Below are 24174 nucleotides of genomic sequence, written 5' to 3'. Positions count from 1 at the left end.
AGAGAGGAGGGAGAATATTAAGAGTGAGAGAGGGAAAGTGCGATAGAGAGAGAGAGAGAGAGAGAAAGAGAGAGGGAGAGAGAGAGAGAGAGGGGGGGATACGAGAAAGAGAATGAAAAACAAGACTTGTTTAATGTTTTATACACATAAACATGATAAATTAGGGAGAAAGAGACCAAGAGAGAGAGAGAGAGAGAGACAGAGCCAGACAGAGTAAACCCGGAGTAAAACAGAGATTCAGAATGAGGTGGAAACATGACAAACAAAAAGTTAGATGTACAAATCATTGATCATTGTATATACTTAGTTAATTAGACCAAGCCCTCGATGTGAATTGTAATGTAAACCCTATTTGTAGGGGTTTGCATGTTATCTATCTTGTACAATATTAGATTTAGGAACTGGGTAAATATGAGTTGGTAGTACTTTTCAGTGCAGTACTTGATTCTGACCCTCTGGTCTTTGATACTACTGATACTTTACCTCAGTAGTTGATCGAAGGGGGGGGTGGTGGGGGGGGGGGGGCACAGTCTGCCCATGCCCCTCCCCCACATTTTAAGCCCAATCTGGCATTCATAAGTACCCCCCAAAACCCATCCCCCAATCAATGATATAATTTCTATGATTTCCATAAAATACATGATCCAATGTGTTTATGGCTGTATGAGCATTGATGTTTATTCAAATTGAATGCAATACAAAACAATCTGTTACAATTCACTGAAATTGCACGCAATTTGATATTTGACTCACTTCTGCGCAAAATACATTATATACACGAGCTCTCATATTGAAATGCTGCCAATCCAAATATTCATTGATCCTTGACCTCTGCTGAAGGCTCTTGGGAAACCAGTGATCCGCACAGTCAAACTTTTCATGAAGATACTTTGTGATGGTTGCACTTTGCGAGCCGGGAATATGAAGGAAGATAAGTGGATATAAGCAGAAAGATGAATGGAATATGCATGGTATATTGCATTTCAACTTTGTGGTCAAGAGTATTATGGGTGACCCCACACTTTCATATCAAGGTGTTTATTAACTGATGGAAGTTTGAACACAAAGCAATTGTCTCTAAAGCACTTGTCTATAGGGTTCTTCGAACAATCCTTGGAAAATGTGCGCTTATCTGTACAGAACTTGGACTAACCTCTTTCCAAAAGACCTTTGCAACAGTGATTCTGGTGTTCATGTGTTGCCAGGCGAGATACTCATCGACGTAGGCCCTAGATGGGCAGGGGCGTCTCCAAAGGGGGGGGGGGGGGGGGGGGGTGTGGGGTGCGACACGCCTCCTTTTGGAACTACACATGACCTTTAACTCAGATGGCGGTCATTTTGGATTTGCCCAATATGGCAGTCCCAGAGAGCGTCCTTCTTGGCGTCCGGCAGAAATCGTAATAGTATGGTATATTTAACTATTGTTTAACTGTGATAGTCCATTGTTCACAGAAATAAAAGAATTGTTCACTTTTGCGCTAATGCATTGATCAAAGAATGAATAAATTGTTGGAAATTACATCGATTACAAATTTTTACACTATTGCAATACTGCATTGTTCAGATAACGCACAAAATGGTTCTGAATTCCGTTTATAACAATTTTTTTCCATTCTGTGAACCTGTAATATTCAGAGCAGGAAAAAATTATTTCGAATTGCATCAATCAGAGATTTTGGCATCAAATAAAATCTTTGGAGTGCTGATCAATTCATTAAAAATAATATACAAAAACTGCACAAAACTGCAGAAAATTGATCACAATTTGTAGCTTTTAGTCTAACAGGATTTCGGTTTATCCCAAGCAGCCTCAGTACCTTACACAGTAGTAATTTCAGACAGGTTTTTTTTTTTTGCACCATGATCAAAATAAAAACCATCTGAATAATCCAATCACATTATCTAAACCATAAATAATCAAAGATTGGCTATTGGACTATCAAGAAAAAACAAACATGTCATAGTATTTCATTTTGTAGTACTCATATGAATTCTTACCTAACACAAACAATGCTGAAACATGTAAAACAATGGCTTAGGCCCTTGTGTGAATTTCATTTTAAAGAGCTGCTTTAAAGAGCAATCTAACCCTAGTAATAACGAGATTTACAGAATGGCAAAAGTTTAAAATGAAGCAGATCGATAATGAGAAAGTTATGAATGTTTTAAATATGAGATATGAGGTTCCCACGTGTCCTGTTTTGTGAGGGTGTCCACATTGAAATTTTTAAGGACTGTATGTGTTGGCCCCCATCAAATTTGGGGGACTAAAATTTTGGGTGCACATGTGTCTCCGGCACCTGGCAGTGTTGTTGATCCATACCTCTCTGTGAGTTTGAACTCTCCGTCTTGCATAGCCGGAATCTTCATCATTGGACTGACGGCTGCATACTCCTTGGATTGGTGCTCACCTAAAAGGTCAAAGGTTACAAAGCAGGGCATGGCAATGAACAAAAGATAACAGAATAAAGAGATGGAAATTCTTTCCTTTTTGAATACAGACCTCTTTACAGAGTATTACAGAGTATTACAGGTGGACCACTACACCGGGGTTTCCCCCTACTCTTATACAAATAGTGCAGTAGGTTGTTAACGTGCAAAGGTAGTGACTCTTCTCTACACGGGGTCTCCATGTAACGTCCTATCCGAGGGATGGAGTGTTTTCCACTTAACATTAAAGGTAAATAATAATACAAAGTTTTGGACAATTTTGAAAATTGAGTGTACAGTGATTCTTTACAATTTTGATATATTTGGATGTCCCTGTGGATGTCGTATAAAAACTAGAAAATTTAGACCCTAAAACACTTCTGCTTTCGAGAAAAATTGAATATAAAAATTTTCGGGAGCAAAATAATAAAGCTGAGTCGTTGCGAAATTTTGGGCCCGATTTTAACCCCCCCCCCCTCCCCCTCTTGAAAAAATCCTGCGTACGCCACTGGCCAGGATAGTAATGCAGCTATGTGTGCCATGGCCCGATGGGCCCGAGGGCAGGCCCATGTCTTTCAATCGACATTCAGCAGAACCCCTCGATACACACCCCCCCCCCCCGAACTCTGGCAGAGAAATAGATAGAATTAGTACGTGCACTTCTTCCCCCCCCCCCTTCCACAGGGTTCTTTATTTTCAAAACAAATTCCATCATATACAGCATATCCATATATCATATACTAATACTTAAAGAAATAATTTCCATACATAATGGCTTGACACAGATAATAACCATAATAACTTTTATGACAAAATTAGTACTTTAAATATATAATAAAAAAATACCAAACATAAAATACATGATCATGTTTATGTTAGCACATTTCAAACACTCTCAAAATATTTTCTAAAGTGAAACCATTTCTTTTTCAATTTATTCTCTCTGAGATTTGTTTGGTATATATATTTTTCCATTTCATAATAACGTTTTACAGCTGATAAAATTATATCAAATGATGGTAGTTGATTTCGTAATTTAGCTGAAAATATCTCTTGTCTTACAACCATCAGAACACAGTTGAGTGCATTATTATTGCTACCGCAAAATCCAAACAATTTATTTTGATTTGTAAGTTTGATCCTTTCCCCCGTATCACGAAATATCCAGAACTCTAACTTCGACCATACTTTGTTAGAATAGTTACAAAAGCAAAAAAACGTGCACTTACTTTTTCGTATGGCTATTGGACATGGAGTGTATGGGATCTTGTTTGCTCTCACAAACATCAACACCGACCTCGCAGGCTGCGACAGTACGTCGTAGAATATTTTAACAGACATTTTGCAACTTATTTAGGCATTAAATGGTAGAAATAACGATGCTTTTTACTGGCAGGTGATAACCTTCCTTAATCTACACAAACCTTTAAACTATGCCTCCAAAAAAAAAACCGTGCATCAATTTAAAATGCACATGACACCCCCTCTAGACGTTAGTGCGATGTCTGGACACCAATTATTCTGAGATTTGTTACGCCAGTACGTAAGTACAACGCGCGTGCGCGACGTGCACCATATGCATTGATATGCATGCACGATATCGCGCGCATGAAGAATATCGCTAATATTTTTTCTGAGAACGAGACCGCAGCAGACAAAATAATGAAGTTGAAATTATTTTTAGTGGATGTTCACCCCGTGAACACCTTTATACGCCACATTTCAAATCACATAGCGAGATACCAAAACGGTCTTCCATTAGAATAAAAATAGAAATATAAACAGAAATTGAATTAGTAATAGAAATAGAAATTATAGAAATAGATAAATAAGGAAAATACAAATAAGAAATAGAAATTGATTTTGTATTTCTTGCTTTAGAATGGCTAAAAGTTTATTGCACTTTTACGTCTGAGCGCGTGCAGGAGCAAGGCTGCAAGGTTGCATTTTACGCATCTTGATTGGCTCACAGTTATTTCTCTCCTATTATGACATCACAATCAATGAAACCGTACACACACCAATGCGTTGTGATTGGCTGAAAGGATTTCTCGCACTTTCATTATGACATCACAATCAGCTCAAAAGACATGATTGCGCAGCTACTTGTTTAAGCGTCGTGATTGGCTGAAAGTTTCATCGCCCTTTTGTGACATCACAATCATAGTTACTACGATCGCAATAAGTAAACAATTAAACATAAAATTTAAAATGCTAGCTAGGAGCCGTCCAACCAACAATAAGGCCGACCAGAGACTATTTATCGACACTTTATGTGGACGTCTTTTTCCTAGCTACAAAGGTGAGGAATGTGAGGGGTCGTAAGTATATAGTTAGTAATACTATTTTGTTACGGTACATCTTGTAACTGCAATGAGCATGGAACCAGTGCCCTATATATATGCTAAACGCAAAATTTCTTTGAATTGATTCATCTATCATACAACATATTAATAATAATAATAATAATAATAATAATAATAATAATAGCTTAATAGTCCAATCCAAATTTTATTAAACCGGAACGGAAATTCTTTTTGCCCAATTGATCGTGAGCCCGGCAGCCACTGAGCAGCGCCAGATCGATGTTGCTCTATCCCTTATTGTTGAACATTAAAATTATTCATGCTAACATAATTTGAGTTGTAATATCATGCAACCACTGTCTACAAGCATTATGTAATATTGCGTCCACTCTGGACTACAAAAGAGTTTGGCAAAGAGAGCATTTTAAACATAATGGATAAACGCAAATTTACTGTGGCATAGTCAGAATTAAGGCAGCCGGCGAAAACGCCCCCATCACCCCCCCCCCCCCCAGCCCCTCCGTTTGAAGGCCATGGCCACTGAATGTAAGAGGATTACAGTTTTGATCTTTTGTCAAAGTTTTATGATAAGAAGCCATTTTTTGTTATGCCGTTCTTATCCATCTTCATCAGTATTGTTTTTCGGAATACGAATCTATACGTATTTAATATGTGTTTCTCTCAGGAGTTCATAAACTTGGCGAATGAGATGGATCCTCAAGATGAGATAGCTCTTCCAGAGAATGCGCTCCAGCACATCAGATCAACATGGAAGGAGATGGGCTCTCGGTGTGAAAAGGTCGAGTCTTCTTGGAAAGAAAAGGTCATCCAATTGACCTCTGACCTGACTGCTGCGCGGACCTACATTCAGGTGAGTTGAATATAAAAATTAAGGTGAAGGAATCAATGGAAATATAATATTTTGATGGAGATCATTCCACACCAACAAGAGGCACTGCTTTGCCCCTGTAATTAAAAGCTTGGTGCCTATAGCTTGATTGCAATGACTTTCGCAAAATCAATCTACAGCAATTTGAATAGCCTTGTCTATATTACAATTATTACGTCATCTAAACATGATTTCTACTGGATAAAATAAAGGATATATTCCCTTGAGTTAATTTCCCGAAAGTCTTTGCGATGGTGTCATATAAATACTGGACCTTTACAATATACTATAAGAATGTGATAGTTGGGAATAAATGGACATATGATTACTTCGCAAGGAATTGACCTTCACATATTTCTCATCCAATCACTTTCATTCATTTATTCACTCATTCATATACATCTATTCGAATTCCTACAGACTGTGGAAGCAGAGCTCCTTCATGTCCAAGAATCTCAGACCAATTGTTGGCCCAATATTATCAAACGACGGTGGTTTCCGAGGAGAAAGAAGAGCAAAGTTGTTCCAAATCAGGTAGGAATATTAAAAGCGATATTTTGAATTGTGCTTCTACCTCTCTGGAACTTATCAGACATTCCCCAAACACATTCCAGAGTTAAAACTGCAATAACACCAGCTAAGACTATTTCGACCGTAGTTGCTTATCATGCTTATAATTAATTCTGTCAAAGGTATGTTCTGAACTGTTCCAAGCATTATCTCCTTATTGTATAACATGACGCAAGAGTGTTATGATTTTTTTTCAACAAGCCCCGAAACGACCCAAGCAGCAAGATGCTTCATGAGACAAACGCAAATTATGATATATTTCAATACGATTAAAATGGTTGAATAAAGGCGAAAAGACTTACTCCCCGTCTTGCATATTACGCCAAGATATAATCATAGCAAAAGAAGGCACGGCACATTTTTAGCAAACAACTATGGTGTATTGTGCGACTTTAGGCCATGTAAAAAAATATACAAGTTTAGCGTCCCCGCCCGCCTCCTTTTTGGGGGCCGCCTCCTATTTTGTTTTAATTTTATTTTTTTTAAATTTTTTTAATTTTTTTAAATTTAAATTTTTTTTTTTTTATTTATTTTTTTTTTTTTAAAGAAAAAAAACATGAAAAGACAAAAAAAAAATGTCGGCCGCCAACTTGAAAAATAGCCCGAATGTCAGGGAAAATGTACCGAGCGGCCATTTTGAAAGAAAAAAAAAAGGGCCTCCTCCTTCCTATTTTTCGAAAAAACAGGACGCTAAACATGTTTGTTTTTTTATTTGGCCTTAAGCTTTTTAGACTTTTCCTTATTATATATATTAAATCGTATCGATCCCGAATCTGACCGCTGAAGAGGATTGTCAGGTTAAAACGTATAGCCCTAAAGTGCATAGGGAATTATATGTCATAATGGGGAAAACGTTTGGAAAGAATAAAGACAAATTCTGTTCACGAAAATAATCGTCTTTTTTTCGCTGCAGGGTGAGAGATCAGGGAAATCCGAACAGACTAAAGAACTCGATGAGAAATCTAACCTTACGAACCAACTCAAGAATCTCTCGAACGCAGGAGGAACATCCCCAAAGGAAGTTGATCGTACTGAAGATTTTCAGTGTACTCTGACGAAAGTCAGGGGTTTAGAATACGATTGTCAAAGGCTGCAGGAAAAGAACCAGGGACTACGGGATCTAATCGAAAAGTAAGTTACTTCTGAAAGGAAAGTACCCTATATTACTTAATATATGAACGAACGAATGAATGAATAAATAAAAAAAGTATATCAATAAATCAATAATCAAATAGATAAATCAATGAATAAATGAATGAATTTACACATCATTATAAACAATCGATGTTCCTGATGAAGACAATGATATTTCCTAAATCAAAACTTTATTTTCTTAGTGTAACAAATAGGCTTGAAGCAATAAACTCTAATTACACATTGCTCTCGTAATCTCCTTTAAATAGAAGTAGATCCCCGCAAAAAAAGTCTTCGATGTAATGAAAGATCAATATATTTATTTAAGTTAAAGAAGATGGAGAGATGATATTTTCAGGTGGGTAATTAGTCACCACAAGAGATTGTTTCTAATAAAACAAAAAAGTAACATAATCCATTGCCTACGGTGATCGGTTTGCTCCCGTATAAGTGCCAATTAGAAAATGAAATAATTCAGCAGTCAATTTGTTAAAGTATTCTTTTAGTTATGCTCCCAATGGTTTGTTATTTTTATAGCTTAGGAGCGCATCTTGGCAAGACGCAAGGTCCAATTCTTGATGTCAGGACCATCGCGGATGTAGCCGTAATCGCCACACTTGGATCTAACCCATGTACCGAGCTCAGCATGCATGATGTCATCACTTTCCATGCCACATCCATTCTTGATAACGACTTCAAGTTCAAGGAGATTGGGCGGGGAGCCTTTGGACGTGTGCTGCTTGCTCGACTTACAGCCAGCTCGGACACCGTTGCCATCAAGGAGCCTCTCATCCCACCATACTTCTCTCCACCTAAGATTGAGGCTGAGAGAAGGGCCAACTTCGGTCAGTTCACGAAGGAAGCTGTGGTCTCACAGTTCCTTTCCAGGAGCAACCACTTTCCCAAACTCTACGGTACTCTGGTGCTTGATGAGAACATGTGCATTGTTCAAGAATTCATCGGAGACAAGAAGACAGGGAAGGTCTTCCCTTTGCTCAACATCATGGAGAGCAACCCCAGCCCGTTCCTGTCTCCTCCCAGCTTGCTAGATATCGCTGATGATGTCCTGGAAGGCATACACTTCATGCACTCCAACGGCTTGCTTCACAACGACATCAAGGCTGATAACGTTCTCCTGGAGCTTCGTAACGAGAGATGGTACGGGTGTATCATAGACCTAGGTCTCGTCAGCACCATCGCGTTTCCACCACATGTAACCATCAAGCAATCGGTCATGGAAGACCATAAGAAGCTCAGCGGAAACGTCTACGTCGCACCCGAGGTCGTCGATGACGGAACAACCTTGTCCAAGGCCAGTGACATCTATTCTGTAGGAGTCCTGCTGGTGTTCATCGGCCGAGCCGCTCGACTTCAAGACCTGGTCGCCATTGGGGAGTCTTGCTCTCAGAAGGCACCCATGCTTCGTCCACAGTCGCTAAAGGATGTGATGCCAAAAGTTCGAGCTCTGCAGGAGCAACTCGCACACGAAAGCAATTCCAGACATCAAACTGACCATAGTTAACCACCTACGTCCAGCACCACTTTGTACAGGCTGTTGGGGATATCTTTCTCCAGACATTCTGCTGCTCGTGTATATCGAGATGTCTGCTGTGAGAAAGGTTCTTCATCCTTAATTATCAGAAGCTGATTTCACGCCTCTACAAGGTGTAGGAAGAGATGGTCAACTGCTTGAATTTTTTCTTTATGTTATTAAGTTGGTGACTGCATGGCTTATATAGACTCAGGTATAGCTTATGGAAGTGTGTGGAGGGCAGATAACGACGGAGAGTGGGGGAGGGGTGAACATGGCAACAACATTAATGTACAGCTGGAGATATATATATATATATATATATATATATATATATCAACGACTGATATAACATTAATCGGATGTCAAACACTGAACGGATGTCTTACAGAAGGAGAGAGAGAGAGAGAGAGAGAGGGAGAAAGAAAATTCAGAAAGTGGGGGAACAGACAGCGAAACAATCCATAAGTCGTCAGTTTTCGGCGATGATTCGTCATCAAAATACATTTAAAAAAAAAATAATATTGGGTACACCTAGTACGAACTGTATGTAACTATTTACGATTTCGAATCATACTTTAACGTATCAAAAAGAATTGGGAATATATTATCTGAAAAAATTGTATCGTAACAGAAAATGATAAAATCGCTTGATATCAAACAAATCGTCGAGGACACACGCCGAGTGTACTCTCGTTTGAAAACTAGTGATGAAATTAAATTGTATGTATATGATCCATCAATAATTGTTGTTGTATTCGAGAGTCTAAATTATATGATCAATTACCAAATGGAATGTGCAACCTGTCCGATGTCTCGTGATCGAATTCATATCCCTAAACAAATAACAATTATATTTTAGTATATATTCATCATACTGGACCCAAAAATCTGCAGTTTGATAGTAAACAGTCTAATTAAACTCAAAATTATTATTTACTACATTTAAAAAAAAAATGTTTTGTACTTTTATTCTTGCATTATATTGTATGTGCATCTGAATACATGATGAGTAAATGTAATCATATATTTTTATATCAGTTTGTTCAGAGTTCATGATAAGGCTCCAGTGCACATCATTTTATTAATTCAGAACCTGACCTACTTGTCAACAACTAACTGAATCATTTATCAACTTTAAACAAGCCTCGTGAAATGGGGGTCAGTGTGTAAATTTAATTTTTGTATGCGTCTGACTGTAGAGCCTCTTAAGCGTTGGGCGCCCCAAAAGTTTGACTCAAATTTTATCATAATGTGAAGAGGATCTAATTAAAGACATATTTCTACAACGGTTTTCAAAACAAATGCATTTAAAGTCGAATATTGATGAAAGAATACAAAATGTAGATTTTCTGCGTACAACAGAAAACCCATTGTCTGCTTCTAATGAAGCTAACTTAATATTAGAGTGGACTTGCCCTCCCTGTATTCAATAATGATCAGAAAAGTTTAATCTATTCCTTTTTCCATTAGACCATTTTTATTCAACATGTCTCAGTAAAATGTTGTTTATATTCTCTCAGCAAATAAACCAACATTTTAAATATATACAGGGCGTCTATAGCTTATTTTGTTAACAAAACTTTAAAAAAATACGCAAAACGTTGTTTGAATATTAAGCTAAAATCTGACCGAACGTTGCCTGCCCCAGATATCGATTTGCACAATCATGGATTGAATGTACTAATTTCAATCATGTTTTCACTCCGATGGATTGATTATAATCCTTAGCATATAAAACAAGCTACAATAAAAACACCGTTTGGAATAGTAGAATTGTAAACAGGTTAGGTTGGGTTCTTGATTATGTGCATGACAATCAAACCTTTCTGATTATCATAATATATAATTAAAACACCATATGGAATTGGATCGTAAACAGGTAACCTTAGCTTCTTGATTATGTGCATAACGATAAAAACTTCATGATTATAATAATACTAAAAAGTAAAAACACCTTTGTTTTACAATCTTTTTAGGTGCTCTTCAAAAAAAAAAGATTTGAGATAAATGAGGTAAAAGTAATTATAGTATAATTAATGCACAGAGAAATTCAAGTCCATTGAAGAGTGAATAAGCAGGCTAAGATAATGAGAGTATTATGGAAAGCATATTATCTAGGTACTCTAAAATGCAAAGACTCTCCGGAGTCATACATTTTGCACAATAGAAATCTTAGTTATTTTGTGAAATATTGTTGGACACCAGTGGTGGATCAAGGGGGGGGGGGGGGGGGGGGGGGGGGGGGGGGGGGGGGCTGAGCGAATTATCGGCCGGCACGATTTTCAAATTTTCAGGAGCAACAAAATAAATAAATTAGTGCCCCCCCCCCCCCCCCCCCCCCCTCCCCAGTAGGCGAATTATCGGCCGGCTGTTTCGCCGCCCCCTCCCCTTCCGCCGGCTCGATCCGCCTCTGGCGTCTGTATAGCCCATTAGGCCTATGCCACCTGATGGTGATACAGATTTTTCTCTCTCCCCCCCCCCCCCCTAAACAAAAGTTTTTGCTCATTACGCCACTGTCTATAATATGGCCTCCTCGCTTACATGCATCCCACACAGTTCGTGCGACCCCAACAAATATTTGCGAGGGTGAGAATGAAAGGCAATGACCATCTCCGGTTTAGCGTTGATGGTGTGCTATTTTCTCACGTCGAATATAGGGGTACAAAAGTTTGGTAGCTAGATTCAGGCTAGGCATATATCATTCATCAAGAAATTGGTGTCTATGTTCAACATTTTTCTCTACCTCGACTGTGCCAAATGTGCTACACGATTTCGGTCCTATCTGGTAGGGGTTTTCTCTAAAATACCTTGAAGTAATTCTTAACGAAAAAGGTAATTTGAATTTATAGTTTAAACGATTATAGTTAATTTGAGATGCGTTCTTATGTCATTTTATGCCAATTATATTTCATAGGTGCCCCACTTATAGCATTTTGTGTCAAGATCAATAAATGTACTATGTACGTAGATCTAGATGCGTATGAAGGGCCAGGGGTGACCAAAGTTCGCCGACATTTTAGAACATATTACAAACTGTGCTATTCGATCTATGATTTCTCATATTCTACACAAATTTATTTATTTAAATTATTACCAAATGGACGGCATAGTTTTTTACTAAAAATTGGTTCAACTACTGTCGTGAACTAGAAAATTTACCGTCGAAGGATTTCAGAGATAGTCGCAATCTAAAAATTTGATGTCTGATCGTGCATGCGCGCTTCATCAAAAAAAGTCTTAAAACAACGAGACCTAACTTCACGCATGGGGGTTTACAGCTGATTTATACAAAAATGTGATCCATCAAAAATAAGATAAATTAATAATTTACAAGGCAAGATATCATACAATTAGTCGGTACCACTTCTTATTAGACCTACTTACAAATTTGAGGATATCTGGTCTCAAAATGATGATTTCCAGACCCTTATCGGCAATTTGATAATTTTCGGAACGGACGCAAAAGACTGCAAAATTTGCTGATCTTTTGTCAATATTTTCACAATTTCACACCCAATTCCAAAGAAAATTTTGTTTCTGGGTAATTGTATGATCCTCTTTTCATTGGTGATATCAGATTTTTGAAATCTTACCGATTTTTTGAGAAAGCGAACTTTGATCACACCACCATATATATTATACGCAATATAATAAAAGACAGAAGGGGATTTTCTAATGACAATATTCTTTCCTTTTGGATCCCTAAATATTGAACAGTATAATCATTTAGGTGCTTTCAATTAGTCCGGAGATTTTGGACTGACATCATCATCCAGCATGTCTGGTTTGATGAAAGAATCATTGAATGATCACTGTTGAGTGTCGTTGTCGTTGATTGATTCAATGATCAGATGATCATGATTGACTGATTAATTAATTGATGTCAAACTGTCTATTATTCAGCGTAGGTAACTCACTGAAATGGCAGATCTTCATTATCCAAGACCATGCGGATGTACAGGAATCCGATCATGCCTCGTCTGTGAAGGCAAAGATATCCATGTGAAGAATGCATCAACGGGCAGTGAATATTTACAGGTAAACAACATTTTATACTTTTTCATTGAAAAAATTGTTTCCTCCAGCTAAGATGACAAACATTGTCACACCAGCATCACATAGTGAGCATTGGACATTGTAGGACAATTGATCTGAATCATCTGATACACCCCTCGCCCCTCAATTTTTGTTCCTAAACAAGGAAAGATCTATTTTGATTCTTACTTCTAATTTCTGATTAAAATGTGTGCACAAATACTGAGCACATTCTTCATAATTATTTTCATTCGTGAGCACAGGGTAGTAAAATCTTTGAAATTAGGGGGGGGGGGGTAGGGTTCTGTAAAATAACAGGCACAATTCTTAAAAGAGTGACAAAGCAAAACAGAAAATAAAATAAGTCAATAAAACTCTATCCTTAAGAAATTCCAGACTGGGTTTAAAGACGGGCACAAGCAAGTTTTCTTCCTCCCCCCTTAATTTAAACTGCCAGTGGATGAAATCAGTTTCAGGCACTTTGTTTTTTATTTCTATTATGTAGGCACTCTGGAGATACTGCTACTTGTGTGGAAATATCCAGCCTCCTCCTCACATAGAGATGGGACAGAGCAGCACAAAACAGCCAACACCAGACACAGTGTGCCCTGATCACCACGCTACTCAGGGCTTTAGGTTGCCTGGTATACAGGTGATACCAGAGTTTATCACAGATGAAGAGGAAATGGAGATGGTGCACATGATTGAAGAGAGTCCATGGAAATCCTCCCAGTCAGGAAGATTCAAACAGGTAAGCTCCAGTCAGATGATCACTACCTATTTGTTATTTAATTTATTTTTTAACTTTAAATTTCAAGTCTTGTTTTCTAGAGAATTTATTTGAAGATACAGACCTGTTTCATTGTCATGTTTGAGGTCAGTGTATCATGAACGGACAATGAAAGGAGAAACCTAATGCGTGAATTGTGTACACATATTCTCAAATATGATAAATATTCCGGCTTCTAAGCTTAAAGGTTACTATGTCCCTTTTGCAGCCAACCTCAAATTCTGTAGAACTTTGCAGGAATTATGAATATGTCATGTATGTCCTATCTGTGAAATTTAAACGTTAACAGTGTTCCTCATATTCAAATTATGCAAGGAACCCGTTTACTTGCTAGACTTCACTGTCAGACACTATTGAGTGACTGACTGGCTTTTTTCTTCTTTGGTAATAACATAAATGAAAAGAGTTGTAAAGGGTACATGAGCATTTATCTACATCAATAACCCACTTCTTGTGATGGCCAAGATTAAACTGATTGAATCTTTGCGCAGCATAAAACGTATGACCATTCGGTACAATTGTCTGAAAATCAAGACTGTTACTTTTAGGCTCTATAGCCCTAAAGTCGATTTGACAACTGATAGTCGTTATTTTCCCACGTGAAGACATTTTCAAGCCCCACCTTTTTTAGGGAAGTTCTAAATTAGTATTATCTTTCAAATGCAGTTGGAATTTAACTTTTTCATTCTTTTGGCCTGCAAATGGGACATAGTACCTTTAAAGTGCATGTATTTGTTGTGATTTTTAGAGATTATAAGTAGAACATTTGGAAACTGTTTTTGAGTTTATTTGGGCTCATGGTTCATTGGGGTAGTTTGAAAAATATACATAATTTTTTATTGTAACGGATGACGGGATTAACAAATCTCTTGTTCAATGAAATAAGATTTTTCTCTCCCTCCCCCCTACAAATTTTTATTGAATCAATGTCACTTTCTTGTATTTCCCATGTATATCATCTACAGGACTACGGCCCTAAACCCAACTTCAAGCGTAGAAAAGTCAAGCAAGGTGGCTTCACCGGTCTACCTGCCTTCAGCAAACCACTTGTGTCCCGTATGACACGCCTCCCAACGCTTCAAGACTTCCTCCCTGTTGAACAGTGCCATCTAGAGTACACGCCCGACAGAGGATCAGCCATAGACCTTCATTTTGATGACTTCTGGCTTTGGGGGAACCGACTCGTCACCATCAATCTACTCTCAGACACTTTCTTATTCCTGAAATATGAAACTGATGCTACTAGTCATGGAGCACCCAGTGATTCTGGAACAAACTCCTACTATCGTCAAGACAATCATGATGTCAGAGGTCAGCAAGAAGAGTGGTTGGTCCATGAACTGTTAATACCAATGCCAAGGAGAAGCTTGATAATACTGAGTGACGATGCTAGGTACAAGTGGAAGCACGCAATCCCACGAGAAGCCATTACATCTCGACGCATCGCTGTGACCCTCCGTGAGCTTGCAACAGAATTCTTGCCCGGAGGGAGCAAAGAAGCAATTGGTCAAGAACTCTTAGACATTGCATTGACCTACGAAGGAACAGTTGTACCTTGAAGGTTCATTGGTTCAATATTTCTCTTACTGATGTTTGGATGCAACTCTCTTTGAAAAGTAATATAACTGTCAGTACAATGCATTTAGATGGGATATATATGTTTATGTGCCTATAGTATATTTTAGTATGGCCCACCTCTAAAAAGGAGATAATAAAGATTTTGTAAACCTGTCATTTTCAAATACAATGTATACGTAGTTTGGGTTAACACAAGTCTCGAGTCCAGTGCACATTGGCCTCAAAAAGTCAAAAGTCAAATCTTAAGTCTCTGAAATAAGTTTATGGAAACCTAGCATAACCTCGGGATAATCATCTGTGCGATGTGTCTTTTGGAATTACTGCTATGCTTGCATCTAAATAATGCCTGTAGGGAAGATTTTCAATCTTGAGAACCCTTACAGCTCATTCAGATACGTCAGTAAAAAAAAAAATGAAGGGCAACTGCGTGCAACAAAGGTCCTGCATGTATTCATTGAGCTCTGTGTTTATAAGAATATAAGTTTTATGATTTACAACATCATTTTCTATTTGCCTGATTTTCAATGGATTATATTCTGATGTTTGATCTTAGTCATGTTTTATAAGCAATGCTAAAACTTAGATCTTTATGTAACTTCCTTTGTTAAACAAACACAACCATCATCATGAACTGAAACAGTCAAACTTTCAAATTTGTGACAAATACAAATAGAATTTATTCATCACTGCTAATCAATAAATAGAAGTTTTACAATAATCAATATAAACACAGAAATATATTGCATAGTGCTTGTTTTCCACAAGAAAAAGATAATTTGGTGGTTGATTCATTCATAGTACCTTAAGAAGAATGGACAAACTTTTTTCTTCTCCAATTGTGTATAAAATACACCAGCACATTAAATTGTCATCATTTGCATAGAATGAAGACAGAAAACATGTACATCTAGTTTGAGCTTTGTTCTTAAATAGACAATATATCTAACCTTCAAAGTTCATTTCACTATGACCCCTACATTATAAATTGTCTATCTACAAATATTAACATGCATGAATCTGTTTACCAAGTCTTAAAACACTCGGCAAAAAAAGATAGTGGACTCTCTTTAATATTCGAAATTTTCATATAAACCATCAATAAAATATATTTAATATTTATTTGAAAATTTTAATCATCAACATTAAAATAGTGTCTTAATTTTTTTTGCTGAGTGTAGCAAGGATTTAACTCTAAATGAAACATAGATGTCAAGCACACTGCTGCAAAGAAGTTGCTTATATTTCTGATTGTACAAAAGTGCGGAACAGCAATACGTGAAAGTGAATATAGAAAAAAAGACTACAGCAAAATGTAGTGCATTTCGCTATTAAAGCTACCTTAGATATAGGCAAGTTTCGACTAAAGTAATATACAATCTTGGTAACTAATTATTCTGAATAATTATTGACACATACATTTACGCCATGAATTATATTCTTACTCAGTAATTTAATTTCCTCTAATATATTCCGCACCTTATTACAGATGTAAATAAATACTCCAAAATGGAAAATTAATTCTTTGATCATTTCATCCACACAGTATGTTGTTCTTTGTCTATTTACAATAATACTTTTTGATCCTGATTGACAGTTATCGTGAAATCTCTCTACAAATATGCTTCTGATCTTTGTCCATTTCTATCATCTACGTCAATTTCTGACATGAATAAAGTCAGTGGATTGTAAAAGAATAAAAAATACCATAATTTGTTCATTTATGATCTTCATCACACACAAGTGAACAATTGATAACAAAATGATTTGCATATACATTTTGATCAGTTTCACTCAACTAGTACTTAAAATTTGTGTGGAATGTGTATGTTTTCTCAATGATCACAATATGTCGCTATTGGACTTGTGAAATAATGTATTTAAACATGATCTCTCTGAGTACAAATGTTTCAAAAGCACAATGAAGTAAAAAGAGACAGAATTGGCACAAATGGTACAGCAAACTCTGCTGAAAGAAAAACATGCTGGCAGGGTTTTCAAAGTGTTTTCTGACAAAACGACTTCACTTCCAATCATATAACTAGTTACAAGCTTGCTGCAATGTGGCTAGCCAATCCCCTCCCCCCCCCCCCACCCAGAACAAAATAAAACATGTATGTAATGTGAACAAAAAAGTGCAGCAAACTTGCTATTGATTGCATTTGTAGAGAATGAAAATTTGCACACTGCCAACAACTATTCATACCGATTGTTGACATGTATATAACTTGTAAAGGCTCCTGCATGCTTGTTTGAAGGAGCACCTCTTTTGCATAACCGGTAGTGTATTTTGAAGGCTTTTAACCGCTTATCCAAAAGAACCTTTCTTTGCATACAATGTTTTACAGAAGTACTGAAGTAATGGTTATGTTCTCGTTCCTTCAAACTTGATATACAAGCACAAAAGATATAAAATACATGATCAAGCTTTGTTCTTTATTCTTGGTATATTGCATAGTTTCAAAATTGTATCCAATTAGGCGCCTGAGTACAAACACAAAAAGTATTGTCATTGCCTTCAGTAATAGGGGTCTGATATATTTGTCTGAACGCCTTCTTCAAATATATCCTCCTCCCATTTGGAGAGCTGGGAAACGAAGTCCCGATGCGGTCTGATATTGCTCTTGCAGTTCTGCAGGTGTTTGTACGCTTTCTGTTGGATCAAACAAAAGTGAAACAAGATGGTCATTTTAAAAATAAGGGTGGGTTTGGTATCTTAACTTTGCACTGATTATGTAAAATACACTGAAAACATAACCACATACAATGGGTAGCAGCTGCCTTGGTTGATCTCAAGTAAATGACATAAACCATGATGGGCAAAGAATTATGCATGATGGATAAAATGTATTTGATTAGCATGGTATGCAGTTCTTAAGGATACACATACTATTTACATTCCATACGTCTAAGTTCTAACATGGTTTACTTGTGCATGAACTTATATCAAAATGGTCAAAGGCTAAGTCCACTCCAAAAATAATTTGCCTTTAATAGATGCAGAAAAATAAGAGAAACAGAGCAACAACAAAAAAAGTTTGAGTAAAATCAGATAACTGATAAGGAACTTATGATTTTGTTTACAGTATGAAAAACTATGGAACTCAAAAAATCACCACACAAATTGCCTATTGGTTATCAATTTGTGATGTCATTGCCTCACTATTTATCAATTGCTTTATATACTTTTATCCTATTAATTTCGCATTTTATCCCCAAAACTTGTTATATGATTTGTATCATATTGCTTGCATGACATTTCACAAAATCTTTTATGAACTCTGAAGAATTGATACTATTTTCAGAATATTTTATATTCGTAATCATTGATTTTTATATAAATAGTTTATCAAAATTCACATTTTTCATGATTTGACTGAAAAAAATTTGCTTTATGTTAGTGCATCCACGCAAAAACATATTACTATCAACATAACTTGGATGCATACTGTATGGTCCAACATTCATTTTGCTTACCTGTAGAGTCCACTTGTAATGGTACATGAGGTATGCTAGGATAGCTGCAGCACTCCGGCTTATCCCATGCTCACTACTCACTAGAACTGCATTCTTCTCTGTCACATGCTTTCCTACATTTTCAAACAAGATACACGTAGAATATATTTATAAGAACTCTTGCTTAACACTTCAGTTGCTTTTTTCCACCTCTCAGCTCTATAACTACCCTTTTAATATGGGTATAGATTAATCTTGCAATGAAAACAGTTGAATAATCTTGAAGCATTTGGACTATCTATCCCATGATAAATACAATTTGGCACAGAGAATATATTGTGTGGCATATAAAGAGTTAATTAGTTTAATCTGGTTTGATTTAATACATTTTATTCAGTCCTACCTAAATATCAGTTTTCCAAGCACAAAGAGCAAAAGAGATTTGCATAATCTATGCCTGTGTCTATTATTTTCTGTTGCATTGAAATATGTTATTTGACACAAACGATGTTTAAAACAAAATGCAGCATGGAAATGGTTTAATTGGCAACACAATAAACGTTAAAAATAACTGTTTTACATAAAAATTGTCAATTTTTTAATCATATGACAAAGGCCTGTCCATGCAGTTTTCCTTTCACATCCAGCATATCTTAATGGAAATGTGTACAAATAAACTAAAAATTCCAGTATACGGCAGATTAGTGTCACATGGTTACGATTCATTTTTTGAATGATGCTGACAGGAATAAAGAAATAATCACAGTGACCCTTTCCGCTTCATCAGTACAGTACTATTTGATCCACACTAGTCATGTAAATGCATCACACAATGAAGGACTCTCATACACATGGGATATCCATTTCTGAGGGACATAGTTTTTATATTCATGTTGCCTTAACTTGCTAAAAGAGTATAGGCCCCTATTCCACAATTCTTTTAAAGTTATGAGACAGGAGTATTCTACATAATTAAAATCGTGTAATGTGAATTACCAAATTATAAATCAATGGTAATCACTATAATTCTCAACTTTTCTCACCTATAAACTGGCAAGCTTGTGATAACTGTGAGAGCATATCCGCTTCATTCCCATCAGAGAGAGGGCAGTGCATCAATTCTGCTCCGACCAGTCCGTCTTGTCTGAAATCATAGAAATATTACCATAGTTTTTATATAGTTCTGGGCCCCTATTTTACAAAGAGTTGCGATTGATCCAAATAAATTGTAAGTCCTCCAATCGATTGCAAATTTGAAGTCTCCTATCTTTTCTTGTACATAGCTGCAATTGATATCAATCGCAAATAAACAGAGCAGCAAATACAGATTGCATTGGATTGATATTACTGTAATTGCAACTTTTTTCTTCTTTTCTATGATGTTTTGAAACTAGAGTGTTAGATCGGGGTACATGGAATGTACTGATGAAATACAAAGTACTAACTACACAAAACATTGCAAAATGTTATAATAATACAGAAGCATATGTAGCCTCCTCTTTCTCACTGAAAGGTGAAATCTATAAATTGTATGTTTGAATACTGTACTTTGAATTGATAAAAGATGCTGTGAAATCGAGAATTCCTATTACACCAACTCGGCTGATACACCACTAATATTGTACCACTGAAAAAGGGAGGGTATACAGCCATATATAATCTGTTTTATCTTGTCTGTTAAATTACATGTTAAGTATTTGGTGGCTTCACATTTTAATAGAGAATCCCTTAGGGAATACATACATGTACATATACATGTACTTGTATATACCTGGTAAAAAATCTTGACATATCATAAATTTGAAACTTGTCGGCACTGACACACATGAATTCTTCCAATGGGAATTTACTTTCCATTGATAATTTATAAATATAACTCTGAGCTACAGCCCTAGTGCATCAAGAAAACAGATGACATCCCATAGACTTACAATTCTTCAGCATCTTGTGCGATATGTAACACTCCTTTGACCTTCAGGTCTTTCTTCACCCCAGGACTGCACGCTTGCTGGTAATTACCAAGGTACAGTTGACCTGGAAGTACTTCTACTGGGTAAGGCCGAAGTTCATCCAACTCTTGTGGCATGTACAATATCTGTTTAAAACAAGAATAAAAGGGGTTTACTTATCTCCTTTTATAAATAAAGAATTTGAACATGAACTGTCCTGAATTAAAACTTTCTTTAGCTTTCCAAATCATATTTTCACAGTTGAACAACTAATAAATCATAATCTATGGAATTTATCATGGCTCATAAACTTGGGCTCTGGATACAAGATTGAGAGAGATGGACATAGACAGAGAAAAGAAAAGGGGATACGGATGAAGGAGTGGGGGAGAGAGAGGGGGTGGGTCGGAGGGGGGCTTAGGAGAGAGAGAAAGGGAGAGAGAGAGAGGGAGAGGGAGAGGGAGAGGGAGAGGGAGAGAGAGAGAGAGGGAGAGAGAGAGAGAGAGTGGATAAGAGACAATATTCCAAGTGATAGGTTACCTTTTGTGTCCTGAGAAAAGGGTAGAGGGCAGAGAACTCTTCATAACCTCCTCTAAGAATGCGAACAGGGTTTCTGCTACCTGCCTCTGCCATTACCTTCGCACACTTAAAGGCTGGACCTGCAAAACAATTAATAAGATGTTAATTTTTGTAAGGGGGGGGGGCGGAGGTTACATCTAAAAAAATGCCTCTTAATCCCTGTTACCTGATATTTGAGTACATCTAATTGAAATTTGAAATAAGAATTGGCTTAGAATTCAACAGAAGATATACTGTTTAAAGGCCAGAGGGCACTTCAGATCAGAGGGTGTATAGCTCAGTACAAGTCTTATCACTAGTAAGAAGTTACTATGAAGTTGACCTTCAAAGTAGAGTTGTTTGTTGTAAAATGATAAGTGATTTTTTACTATGCATGCCTATATGAAAAAATCCCATCTCTTTTCTTTCAATATGAAATTAATTCCTCTTGTAGAATGATCACACACAGGATTCAATAACAATTAAAATGAGAATAGTTTCATTAAACATCATTAAGGTTCCTATGATATGTATCATTAAGTATCAAAAGTCATTTGCAGTATGTTTACTTACTATCTCTTTTTGAAAGACCGCTAGTATTGTTATCAAGGACAATAACGTGCATCTTACATTCAATTTCTGCACCGTAGGGTACAAGAAACTTGTCGTCTGCAGTCTACAAAAAAAAAGAACATAAAACCGATATGTAAACAATTATATATAATGCTTTCATTCACATGCTGGTATCAATATACAAATTTTACTCTTTATTGGAAACACATTAATCTAAATATAAAGTAAAGAGACATGTCTACAGTACATCAAAATATATCCTTAACAAATAAGACTTTGAAACAAGTTGCCTTCTACATGTATTAAACAATCTTTTAAAACAGTGAAGAGAATGACTTATAAATGACTTGTCTCTTTAGTTTTTGTAATTTGAGTCATTGAGAAAACGGAGAATAAATAATAATATAATTAGGCAAGAATTTTTACCAAAGAACCTAGTGATTTTTGAGTGGAAAGTGAAAACAATATAACAATCTCAATAAATGATTTACAACTCACCCTTAGAGCTCTCTTGGATGTAAGAATGTGACTTTCGTTGTATTCATTTTTCTGTCTGGCATCTGTTTTTTTATTAAACAAAATATAAGAAAGAGAGAATAAAGGATTAAATCATACAAATTGATTCATCATTCAAGATTTTAGGAATACATTTTACTAGCCTTTAAAGTTAATGAAAATTAAGGATATTACATTTTAAATTCAAGTATCATCTATGGTTCTTTTAAAAAAAAATCAAATATGTCATTCAATATAAACAATTTAAAAAAGAGATTGTTATTCATGGAGCACCACAGAAAGATGCTATGATAAATGGTCTGTTCCTGTAAAGTCAATAGCATCTAGACCCTTTCAGATATCTGGTATTTGCAGAATGAGAACCAAATTCTCTACCTTCCCCTTAAGTCAATGCTGCAAAGGATTACTTGAATTATGAGAGAATGTTAATCTTACAAGAAAGGTAAATAGAATCACTTACCTAACAATAGGAGGTAGTTCTGATCACTAAGTGCAGGGTAGACGGTAGCCTGTTGGAGGATGTTATAGAGCTCAGTAGGTTCACACGTCAAGATTCTTGTTCCAACTTTACTGATCAGGCGAGGGGTAGATACCTAGATGAAAGCATCAAATAATTGGTATGGCACAAAATCATGTAATGTATGAAAGACAGAAAGACTGGTCAATTTACTAGTTTATATTCTTCCTACCATACCATATGGTTCCAGAACAAGAGATTTCAATTCTATAACCTCCAGTTGAAATTCCACAAAGAGTATTCATAATTTAAATGATGAACTAGATCTACATTTACCAAGTACCAAATCATGCATGATGAAACAAAATGAGAATGAAATAAAATGTTTCATAAAAAGAATCAATTTTGGTCAACGAATGAAGAAAAAAGAAATCACAAGCCAAATGGCATTACAAGATTTAATTAGTATAGAGACGACTCTACCGTTTCATAAACATGAAGAAAACTACAGCCAGGGCCAGAGGAAAAATAAAAACTCATCCACAACACTAAACAGTTCCACAACTGAGCTGCAGCTGGGACAAAAGTTAAATGTCTTCTAAGTTCTTCTTCTTCAAGTTCTTGCAGAGTCTAGTTAACTAGACCCAAGTACTAGTAAAAGTATGCGATCGAGACGACAGTATTAATAGCTAGTTGAATAAGGTCGTTCTTCAGGATGTAGACAAGTCAATACAGTAATACTAATAGGTCTAGTCTCTAGACTAGAAATATAAAACTTAGAAGGAAAAAAGTCCACCGCAGCGGCGCGGCTGGCTGCCAGCCGAGTACCCCCGACACTGGTCGGGAGGGCCGCCTCGCCTCGGCAGTCGCTCTTTCGCTGGCTGCCTCGCCTCAGCCTAGCTCAGTCTTTCAAACACGTACTGCCTGCCTAAATTTAGCTAACTAACCCTTTTCATTTTTGATCCAAAATTCTACTCTAACCCAGTTATCATAATACAATTCCACAAATATCGTTAACAATAACTCACCTTGGAAGACATCTTAAGTTGATAGATAATATTCTCAGGCAGCTGATTTAAATTGAGGTCGGAAAACTGACACCACTCGCTGATGGTTTACATGCATTCAGACATCAATTAGGCGTTGCTAAGGCGAACATGTGTACTGAGCTCCTCCCATTGTTTGTTTACACTCGGAAGACTGGTAAATTATCTCATCCTATACACGTACAGGCAAGGGCAGGGGTCATCGTGCATGCAGTCGCATGACGTTTATAGAGAATGTACATCTGTCTCATATGTCATCTGCACGAAGGACAGGGGAGAAAAACAGTCGCTTCTATAATAACTGTCTTTAAATATAGATATAAAACTCAAATTTAATGTATTATATTTATCAAAGT

The 24174-nt window shown here is 36.6% G+C and overlaps 3 protein-coding genes across 3 annotated transcripts; 1 reads left to right on the top strand and 2 right to left on the bottom strand.

Moving 5' to 3' along the window:
• Positions 1-717: 717 nt before the first annotated feature.
• On the bottom strand, positions 718-3771 carry LOC590176 (glutathione S-transferase theta-1-like). The gene is made up of 3 exons (XM_030974871.1): positions 3660-3771; positions 2324-2411; positions 718-904 (listed from the first exon to the last, which is right to left on the bottom strand). The coding sequence occupies exons 1-3, from the start codon at positions 3769-3771 to the stop codon at positions 718-720; spliced, it is 387 nt and encodes a 128-aa protein (XP_030830731.1).
• Positions 3772-11400: 7629 nt separating this feature from the next.
• Positions 11401-15319, top strand: LOC105447299 (alpha-ketoglutarate-dependent dioxygenase alkB homolog 4-like). The gene is made up of 4 exons (XM_030975271.1): positions 11401-11695; positions 12767-12901; positions 13404-13649; positions 14654-15319. The coding sequence occupies exons 2-4, from the start codon at positions 12785-12787 to the stop codon at positions 15245-15247; spliced, it is 957 nt and encodes a 318-aa protein (XP_030831131.1). The 5' UTR covers positions 11401-11695; positions 12767-12784; the 3' UTR covers positions 15248-15319.
• Positions 15320-17678: 2359 nt separating this feature from the next.
• Positions 17679-23993, bottom strand: LOC587144 (serine/threonine/tyrosine-interacting-like protein 1). The gene is made up of 9 exons (XM_786893.4): positions 23801-23993; positions 22776-22908; positions 22298-22359; positions 21800-21902; positions 21209-21327; positions 20651-20814; positions 19763-19863; positions 18741-18853; positions 17679-17916 (listed from the first exon to the last, which is right to left on the bottom strand). The coding sequence occupies exons 1-9, from the start codon at positions 23810-23812 to the stop codon at positions 17782-17784; spliced, it is 942 nt and encodes a 313-aa protein (XP_791986.1). The 5' UTR covers positions 23813-23993; the 3' UTR covers positions 17679-17781.
• Between the last annotated feature and the right edge of the window lie 181 nt (positions 23994-24174).

Source organism: Strongylocentrotus purpuratus, unplaced genomic scaffold (assembly GCF_000002235.5).
Source record: "Strongylocentrotus purpuratus isolate Spur 01 unplaced genomic scaffold, Spur_5.0 spur5_contig_867, whole genome shotgun sequence".
Lineage (NCBI taxonomy): Eukaryota > Metazoa > Echinodermata > Echinoidea > Camarodonta > Strongylocentrotidae > Strongylocentrotus > Strongylocentrotus purpuratus.
This window is presented reverse-complemented; position numbering and strand designations above follow the sequence as displayed.

Coding starts and splice junctions, on each gene's coding strand:
- LOC590176 (XM_030974871.1), bottom strand. CDS start 3,771: ATGTCTGTTAAAATATTCTACGACGTACTGTCGCAGCCTGCGAGGTCG. Junction 2,412..3,659: donor TCCAATAGCCATACGAAAAA/GTAAGTGCACGT, acceptor TTGACCTTTTAG/GTGAGCACCAATCCAAGGAG. Junction 905..2,323: donor GAGTTCAAACTCACAGAGAG/GTATGGATCAAC, acceptor CGGCTCGCAAAG/TGCAACCATCACAAAGTATC.
- LOC105447299 (XM_030975271.1), top strand. CDS start 12,785: ATGGCAGATCTTCATTATCCAAGACCATGCGGATGTACAGGAATCCGA. Junction 12,902..13,403: donor CGGGCAGTGAATATTTACAG/GTAAACAACATT, acceptor TCTATTATGTAG/GCACTCTGGAGATACTGCTA. Junction 13,650..14,653: donor AGTCAGGAAGATTCAAACAG/GTAAGCTCCAGT, acceptor TATCATCTACAG/GACTACGGCCCTAAACCCAA.
- LOC587144 (XM_786893.4), bottom strand. Junction 22,360..22,775: donor GAACTACCTCCTATTGTTAG/GTAAGTGATTCT, acceptor ATAAAAAAACAG/ATGCCAGACAGAAAAATGAA. Junction 19,864..20,650: donor GCACAAGATGCTGAAGAATT/GTAAGTCTATGG, acceptor CTATGATTTCAG/ACAAGACGGACTGGTCGGAG.